General features: G+C 43.2%; 1 protein-coding gene across 1 annotated transcript; it reads right to left on the minus strand.

The window, feature by feature from the left end:
• Positions 1 to 712: 712 nt before the first annotated feature.
• gapdhs (glyceraldehyde-3-phosphate dehydrogenase, spermatogenic) lies at positions 713 to 9,477 on the minus strand. Its single transcript, XM_029129415.3, has 11 exons — positions 9,377 to 9,477; positions 3,854 to 3,911; positions 3,480 to 3,576; positions 3,204 to 3,310; positions 2,558 to 2,648; positions 2,340 to 2,458; positions 2,169 to 2,250; positions 1,907 to 2,058; positions 1,641 to 1,803; positions 1,321 to 1,418; positions 713 to 1,211 (listed from the first exon to the last, which is right to left on the minus strand). Exons 2-11 carry the CDS (start codon positions 3,880 to 3,882, stop codon positions 1,142 to 1,144), a joined length of 1,008 nt encoding a protein of 335 aa, XP_028985248.1. The 5' UTR covers positions 3,883 to 3,911; positions 9,377 to 9,477; the 3' UTR covers positions 713 to 1,141.
• Positions 9,478 to 9,975: the final 498 nt, after the last annotated feature.

The following is a 9,975-nucleotide window of genomic DNA, read 5'->3' on the forward strand; positions in this document are numbered from 1 at the left end:
CAAAATGCATGCAAGACACATAAAACATGCTTCATTGTTGTGATATTACTTATTTTGGACTATTTCAGAATACTGTTTTGTTTCATAACACAAGAGTTGTGAGCTTGTTGGACCTGAGACATGCAAACAATAGCCTTAACAAGTGTCAGCTGATGCAAATGATGGAACTTATTACTATTCTTACCCTGTGCAACCAAGCAGTAATCCTAGACCCGTGTTAAGAGATGCCAACTGGAGGTTACAGGTTGACAACCGCTGTTTGAAACTTTTCATTACTGAAAAGATAACTGAATGTGTTATTTGTAAATTGTAATTTGAATAATTTAAACTTTTCAAAAATATTTTACACCCTGTCACAGTCTTAAATAAAACATCACAATAAGGTGTAAAGAAACCTGTAGACTGATACTTGTGAGTATTAGTAGAAATACAATACAACACAGTATTCATTAAGTGTGACAATTTTGCCCTTTTACAGTCTCAATATCTATTGTAAAATAAAAAGTATACAGTAACAGCAGGTGGCACTGCATTGCAGTTCTGTTATTAAGGAGCGGTAAACCATATAATTTTATGTAGTTTTATTATTTTTAAATATTGCATCCATGTGTAATAATTCTTGTAGTTGGAAGAACATATTCATAAACATAAGTTTATATATATTTATACTTTATACTTATCAGGATTACTGTACAATAAAACAGACACCATGGGTTTTTTAAACTTTATTTCTTTGTCTCACAACTCTTCAGCAGAGTAACAGTAGCTCTGCCTTTAATCTTCCTCCTTCTACTGGTGATAAACTCTTTAAAACACACCAACAGGTAGATGGATTCAGTAGTTACCATAGTACTGAGCCATAATAACACATCTAAAGTGGCGGTGGGAGATGGAGAGGGGGCACACAGACACAAATAATGTCACCAACCAGTCTTCTCATTGTTAAATGAAAAAACAGATGAACTAAAAACACTCAAGAGACATTTTTGCTGCTACTGTACGTACAGTATACTGAAGTAGCGCTAGGGGCCGTGATGCTATGACTTGGCTATGGGTAGGGCTTGTGTTTAAAAGAGGAGGGAAGGATGGGAGAATGATTGGGGTGGTCCCAGTCCTGACGTGTTCTGTGGCCAGGAAGTGTTTACTCCTTGGAGTGCATGTGCAGCAGCAGGTCAGCGACACGGTGGCTGTAGCCGAACTCGTTGTCATACCTGTAGAAAAAGAGGATGAAGAAAATAAAGAACCAATCGGAAAATAACTTCTCTGTAGATTAACACCACTGTACTGTATCCGACGTCAAGAAGTCAGTTGACGACTAACCAGGAAATGAGCTTGACAAAGTTGTCGTTGAGGGAAATGCCAGCACCAGCATCAAAGATGGAAGAATGGGTGTCACCAATGAAGTCAGAGGACACCACCTGCAAAAGGCATATATAGTGTAATCAGGCTCCTTTTTAGTGTTTGTTTTTTATTTTTATTAATATTAATTATATTAATAAAATTAATTTATTAACAAACTAAACCACTATGTTGATTTCAAACAAGTATGAATTAATTAAATGTTTTTTCTACACAGATAAACACCCAAGTTATGATTTATTATTTAGCCCACATTTGATTAGTTAGCAAAATAACTTTACCTGGTCCTCAGTGTAACCCAGCACTCCCTTCATGGAACCCTGTGCGGCCTTCTTGACAGCATCCTTAATCTCAGCGTAGGACGCAGGCTTGGTCAGACGGCAAGTCAGGTCAACCACGGACACATCGGCCACTGGCACCCTGAAGGCCATGCCGGTCAGCTTACTAGAGAGGACAAAAGAAAGGTATTGGACTTTTTAATGTCTTCCTTAGTTTTTACACTTAGCAAAAATCCAGGTGATGAAGATGAAAGTTTGTTTGTTCTAACCCGTTGAGTTCAGGGATGACTTTGCCTACAGCCTTGGCAGCGCCAGTAGAGGCTGGAATGATGTTCTGGTGAGCACCACGGCCATCGCGCCAGGCCTTAGCGCTGGGACCATCCACTGTCTTCTGGGTGGCAGTGTAAGCATGGACTGTGGTCTACATAGAGAGGAGCGTCCCATGTATGAAACAACACTCCTTTTGTCATTACATGCAAAATATACACAGAGGAAAACCTAGGTTTTCTTAATACATGTAAAATTATTTACCATAAGGGCTTCCTCAATGCCAAAGTTATCATGAATGACTTTAGCCAGGGGGGCCAGGCAGTTGGTGGTGCAGGAGGCATTGCTGTGAAGAGAAAAAAACTCTTTAATGTTCATTTTTCTTAAGAAAAATTGTGATTATCAAATGTGTGTGCAACATTAAAAGTATATTACCTGACAATGGTCATGGTTGAGGGGTCATATTTGTCCTCGTTAACTCCCATGACAAACATTGGAGCATCAGGTGAGGGAGCAGACACAACTACACGCTTAGCTCCACCTTGGATGTGAGACTAATGGGTGGGTAGAGTAGAGAGATAGAAGGAGAGTTAGGAAGTTAGGAAGTGATGGACTGTGTGACTGTGCCAGTGTGTAAGTATATTAGTACATACAGAGGCCTTTTCCACACTCAGGAAGACTCCAGTGGACTCAACAACATATTTGGCTCCAGCACTGCCCCAGGGGATCTCTGCTGGCTTCATGCTAGGGTGAAAACACAGTGAGTGTAAGAGGAAATTATCATGAATACAAAGAAAAAGATGAGGAGCGATGGTGCAGGACAAGCTTGTTAGGACAGTACGTCCACTTGTACAGCCTCACAGTGCTTAAAATACATTTTTTTTTCTTCTTCAAATATCAGCATGGGTTGTGCAGGTGAGGTGCCTTGCCAAAAAATTAATGATGTGTAAAGACAGAAATAAACAATGAGGCAACTTCACAAAGAGGAGCTTTGAAACAGGAATGTCCCTTCTTTTTGTTTGTATTGGCCTTTGAGGAACGGTCACATAACTCAATGGACTAAAACAACAGCCGGGCCAGTGGTTTGGTCTGGTCATGTAAAGACCCGAAGCAGAAATAAAGCCCCCTTTCATTGTCAGAAAACCACTCAGGATATCAAAGACCAGCAGGTCAAACAGCATAAATGACCTCACTGAACTAAACTACACTATGTAAACTAAATCATGACGCTGTTTTACAAATGTAATCGCACGGACGTTTGGCTTGAAAGATTCCCTTTGACCAAACATCATCACCTACCTCTGGAACACAGAGATTGGCTTGCCATCAACAATGAGCTTGCCATCTTCATGACACACATCCCCGGGGTACCGGCCGTGGGTGGAATCGTACTTGAACATGTAGACCTAAGGGGGAGACATAATAATGGAAAAACTAAATGACTGGATTGCTTTGTTTGGAGAACTTACACAGAATTCATCTCCCAACAACACTTTGCATTATTCGAATATATCAAAATTTACCAAACCACTTTTAATTATATTTTAGTAACTAGCTATTAATGTCCTTTCTCACCATGTAATGCAGGTCAATGAAGGGGTCATTGATGGCCACAACCCTGATGCCTTTTTGAAGGCAAGCCCTCAAAACCAGGCGGCCAATACGACCGAAGCTGTAGAGTAGAGAGACAGAAGTTTACCTACAGTCTGAGATGCCTCCTAGTGCAGCCAGCGGCAATAAATAGCCTACCACAGAGAAAACCCTCCCAACATCCCTCCCAATAGATGACTGTATTACCATTTGAAACATTTTCAAACCCATTTCTCTACCAGGATTCATGAACACCAGATATTGTTTGAAATGTGTCCCATTTGTGCCATATGAGCATCCAGTCCTAGTGATCGCTGTCAAGGATTATGTTAAAAAGGTTTAGATGTTTATAGACTCACCCATTGATTCCAACACAGAGGTCTGACATTGTTGCTGCAGTTGAGAGTTTGGAGTTACCTGTAGAAAGAAAAAAGAAACTAAATGATAAAAATTAAATATGTTTTGTACATACAGTACATGCAGGACTAACGTTGTCTAACTGGCAACACAATACATGGAAAAGGCCAAGATTTGCTGCAGCAAATACCCTTAGTTGTACCCGTGCATCATACAGGGCCATGTTTAGGAAACAAGGGGATATGAAGGGAGGAAAACGTGGCCGGTATGTAACCAACAAACACAGACATGCCCGTGACTGAGAGGAAGCCTGGCCTCCAAACAAATATGTGACCTCGCTTCCCCTTTGCTCTCTTCCGCTTCTTACAACTTATGCTCCTCCACTCGACGCCAAGAGCCACTCCTCCCATGTCCTCTCCTCCCCCTCCTCCATCTTTACCTCCCACAAACTCCTCCCCCTCATCGCCGCCATGTCTCTCTCCATGCTTACTTGTTTAGATTCCCAGGCATCAATGAGCTCATGTTGGTTTCCCTGCCGGCATCTTAAACAGTGTTAAACCATTAGCATTAGCCAGTACAGTTGTCAGTGTGTGTGTCTGTGTGTGACATCGCATGCAGCGTGAGGACAGCTGTCCTTGAAAGCGTTTGGTTGTCATTTTAAATCACTGTAATCTCCTAATCTGATGTGTGTGGCTCTGCCACTATACCTGTGTGCAGACTACCAACCTTAAATAGACTAAAGGGGCAACCAGATTAGAATAAATCGCCACTACCACATTTGACCAACGTAGAGAGTGAAGTTTAGTTTAATAAAAAATAAAGGATAAACAAATATAAATGATGCTATCATTCAAAATCAATGTCCATAAATTCTCCTCTGTCGGGCTAAGGGTTTGTAACTGTGGGCCTACTCCTGTCCTTCCAGGGCAGAGCAGCCATTTTGTGTTGTGCTGCTAGCATCCGTAATACAAGGTCACACAAGGAGAGAGAGAGGGAGAGAGAGAGGGAGAGAGAGAGAGAGAGAGAGAGAGAGAGAGATTCTTTCTGTTCTCCCTAGACAACATACACCTTCCTTCCCACCACTACCTATTGTACAGACACAATGCTGCAGTGACCTTCTCTCCTTCCCCATCATTCCTCAGCTTTCACACACTCTATACTAACCTCTTCATTATCTTTGCACAGAGCCGTTGCCCTGGGTTTGCCTAGCGAAAATGCAACTCTTTGAACGGTTTGCAATCCAGCTTCACTAATGAAGATAGATGGACAAAGGGACAAAGCTACACTAATGTAGCTAGAAGTTAAAAAAGAGGGTTCAAAGTTCAATACTTCAGTTTACACAGAACATAATTATTCTGAAGTTATGATTTTAGTTAAATTATGAGTAATAACACCAGTTTTGCCTCTTGTGGACCAACAAGTGTGGCACTCACTCAGTGCCATCGCTCCCACAAGCAGCACTGTGCAGAGCAGAGGCAGCACATTGTGAACCACGGCTACCAATCTGCTGACTCTCATTAAAAGCAGGAGCATGAGGCAAACAGATGGGCAGATCTAAGTGTGCCATGGCACATTTAACACTGGTACCTAATTCATTTGTTAATTCTAACCAAACATGGAAAAATATGAGTCTTTTCCATTTCTCCATTAAACCTTTACCCTCACTTCGTTGTGCTCTTTAACTCATACAGCTCATTTTACAGGAGCTCAAACTGTCAGTCACTTGACATGTGGTGAAAGCATGTCCTCTAGTGATTGGTTAGACAAAAAGCAGAAGCAGCCAGTGAGAGAGGTTTTGGCAGCTTGCAATCTTTTTTTTGAGGAAGTTTCACCTGACTCCTCCTACTTTCATACTTGCCTTTATGCAAGTCCCATTTCCTGCCTTGGTTTTCTCCTGCATTTGCCTCATTTGTCTCCCTAACGTTTTTATCACTGTCCCATTTTCTGCTCTACCCAAACTAATCATTAAAATCCAAACCCTCACACCCTCCCTTCACCCCATTTGCCTGACCTTGTCGTTCTTTGTCTGTCTGGTCTCCATCATTTAGCACAACTCTGCCCTCCCTCCGAGCTGCGACCTATTTACCTCATTGAAACAGACACATTTTGTCCAGAAACTGCAGGAGGTGGTAAAATATCAGAGCTCTCTCAGTTTTGAGGAGACTGGAAGGATCGTGTGGGCAGAGTTTATAGCTCACTCGCTGCTTTGCCTTTTATAGGCCTACAGTAGGTTTTAAAGAGCACAGATAACTCAACCTCTTCCAGCAGGACTTCTGTTCACATTCAGGAAGAAGGCAAAATGAACCATGCGCAGGCTATGATGATGACTTGTTCGCAAATAGCAAAAACTGGCTTTTACATAAACAAATAAAACAACTTGAACACAAAATGCCAGCAGTTTGGAGCTAGCTAGAAAGATTGAGTGACTGGCTTTTTCCTGCCCACTATGCCACACCCCAACTTCTTTCAGTCTCTTGTCTGGTCTCGCCAGTGTTTTTCCACTGCAGTGGGTTGCTTGGCTGCAGGCCACATGTTAATAAGCTAATGTTTTCTCTTCAAATAAATCAAATATGATTTGATGTTAGTTAGACGTTCTTGACATGCACACATAAATAGTGTGGGGTCAGATCTTCTTAGCAAAAAAAGTCTAAGTGAATTCTTAATGTATTCTCCTACTTCATCCCTTCCTTAACAATACACCTGCCTTATCACTTTTTATAGTGTCATCACTGAGGCAATGTCACTTTACTGCTGTAAACTAGTCCGTTGAATGTCTAAGACTATCACATCATCAGTCAGACACACTGCAGACTGTGTGTCAGCAGGCACGGGCTCCTGCTGCAAAGCAGACAAATATCAGGTCAAGTGTCTGTTAGACATTTCATCAGTGAAAAAGCAGCACAAGCAACGACTGAATCAAACTGTTGATAGATTTAACATAGACCCAGAGACTTGTCTATGCATACAAGCATGTGTAAACACACACACACAGGCCATGAATTAGTAAAAGGTGCACTGTATCAAGGCTTCAGTAGGAGAGACATGTGACCACTCTGCAGAGGACATGCTGCCCATGTTATTAGCTTGCATCAGCAGCCAGATGACAGATGTCCTTCATAAGACCCTACTCTCCCCTGTAAAACATGGCCGCACCTTTACCCTTCGGGCATACAAATATCTGTTATTTCCCTTCAATAATTGCAGTATGTGAAACGAAGATGGTAAACTCACTTGTTGCACAAGCGACTGTATGTGTTGGTTTTGTAAGATCTTTCCTACGGTTTGATTTGTACAGTTGCTTGAACAAGGGTCAGTTGGGCCCAGACTGCTGAGTCACTGTGGAGTTTCCTCATTTACACACATTCTGAAAGAGGCGGCTCGTGAATAAATCAGCTGGGGAAAGACCGGGAAGGAGACTCAACCTGCAAACAACCACACTTCTTTTAGGTGGAAAATATGTCTCAGTACATAAGAGGGATGAATGACTCAAATTATGTGTATTGGTCTCATAGGTAATATGATTTTAGTAGTGCCTAATGTGACCTAATGTAGTTTGTGCTGCTCTGGTGAAGCCAGGTAATATAGTGATGTTCAGAAACATAGCTATGAACCTTAAAATAGGCATGGATGTAGCCATGTATTGTTGATCGATAACGAAGTGATGCAACACTATGACATGTGTTCAACTCTGATGAAAATCCAAAATTCTGGGAAAATATGTTGCATATATATATATATATATATATATACATATAGCCTATATTAGCCTAGATAAAATCAATATAAAACATTCATGCTCTCAAGATCACCTTCACACACAAGGAGTAGAGTAATGAGTGTGCAACCTTTGCATTTCATTTCAGTACTGAGGTGCCAGGCCCATGAGTAATGCTATGAGTAATTTGGTGTACAATGAGGTATGAGGAAACCAATGTCTCCTGTGAACCACGTGCAGCAAATGCTCACTGTAGAAAAGCTCTAATAAATGAATGAACAGATTTTAATGTTAATTCTGAATTTAATCACAATCACTGCTTCTGTTAACACAATAATATAATTCATTTTTATTCCAGCTGAGGTTGTGTAGCTCCACTAGATGATAATAATCAACTGTGTTAACTACAAATGTTATAAAGTAGGTTGCTTTTGCAAGGCACAAAAATGGAAATTAGTAAAAAATATGGCCGTAGAGCAGCGTATCGGCCTATTGAGGAACACCTAGTTATCTGGAATATAATTTATGAGGATGATTTCCCCAATCCTTGGGTCCACTCTAGGCCTGATTATAAAGAAAAAGGTGATGATAAGGAACTGGTAAATGAAGGTTAGAAGCTGCTCAGCATCACTACAGCAGACGTGGGCCTGCCATGACCTTCCTCTACTGGAGTGGTGACCTTCAGCAGCAGAGAGACAAGGTCAGACATGGCTGCATCTGCTGGTGCCGCACCTACAGCCAATCAGTGTAAGCAAATGCAGGCAAACCCTGATCCCTCAACGAATTCTGATCTTATTGAATGAGGTTGTCTTTCACTGTGTCATTCTTCCAAGACCGAGGCCTCTTCGGAAACCGCATCAACAAGTCCGTCGAGTCCGGAGTCAAACTGCGGCAGAATCATGCGGCACCGCGACGCCTCCGTCCTTCAAACGCACCAGTGGCTCCTAACGCGCCCCCCTCGTCTCTCGGTACGACACGAACCAGCGTTAGTCATCCGTGCCCGACTCATTTCCTGCATCCCCGCCGTCGCCCGCAGCCAGACTTCATCACGAAGAGCAGGGGAGGCACGTAGCTACGCCTCGATCACGCACACTCATTCTGCCCGTAACGTCACATCGCCTTCGTTACGGCTCGGAGCAGCTCAGTAACGACAGTTTTGCACCCAGCTTTCACTATAAAGTCGTTTTCATTCAAACGCAGGCTGTGACGACGAATTCCACATTATTACACGGTAACGTACATTATGGTATTAGGTTACGTAACATGGAGACTAATCCACTTCCGCAAAGATGCAGCATCGGGAGCTACCAATGTCACGTTACCCTCTCAGAAAATTCGCCATCAGGTGAATACGTTACAGATCATCGACACAATAAATACGTCGTTATCGAATCAAACTCGGCATCTAATGCCCGAGGCGGTTCATAACATCTGTGGCTTTTCGTAATGATGCAGCGACTGAAGCAGAGATCATTACACAACAGCCCGGCGTCAAGGCCACGGCCGCATCTCCAGCCGTCCGCGGCTCCACTTCGCGTGTCGTTGCAACGTTACATCCGAGGAAAAAGTCTGCTTTAAGCCTCGCAACGGTGCATTTCACTCCACGACTTTAAGCGGACGCACGCAGTGAAACGAGGAAAATGCGGCATTTACCGGACAGGCTATTCGCTTTTAATAAAGGCAATCACGACGATCGTGTAAAACACTTGCCGTTTGCTCGTTTTATATCGTGTATTTACGTGATAGCTAACGGTTATGAATGTCTGCACGGTGACGGTAAATCGGTGTCGCCGCTACCGCTGCCGCTTACCTCACGGGTGATGCTTCTTGAGCCTGAGTGCGCAGTCTAAGGCGGCTGCTTCCGTTTTATACGAGACCCGCGACACGTGCCACGGGGAGCCTGGTCGCCCTGGCGACGTGACGTCACGACATCCTTCGCCGCCAGGATCCATTCTGAACGAGAAGCTAGTCACGGTCTCGCAACGGCTGCCATAGTAACGCTGCTCTGGTCAACATATTATAACAGGGTCTGCTAATTTAATAGAGCAAGATGAAACATCATATTCACCAGAGAAAAACACAGACACGGACAGAGGAGAGAGGGGACAACTGGCAGAATGCCAACCTGGAAGTGATGAACAACGATGAAGCATTTAGACGTGCTTCTACCATTTATAGTCTGACACGTGGACGTGATGAAACGCTGGGCTGAACGCTCCGTAGATGTTCTACGGGGACCTGAAGCCAGTAGCTGCCGCGCTAACACCGCGTGCAGGTGATCAGCAGGCTGATCAGGCTTCCGCCGGGCTGCAGGGCCCATACAGGCTGACAGCAGGCCCCACTGCGCACCGATGCGTGAAGGAGCGGATCAATGGCCTATAGATGCAGCTGGATGAATGCAGTCATCTT

This window comes from Betta splendens, chromosome 16 (assembly GCF_900634795.4).
Source record: "Betta splendens chromosome 16, fBetSpl5.4, whole genome shotgun sequence".
NCBI classification, from domain to species: domain Eukaryota; kingdom Metazoa; phylum Chordata; class Actinopteri; order Anabantiformes; family Osphronemidae; genus Betta; species Betta splendens.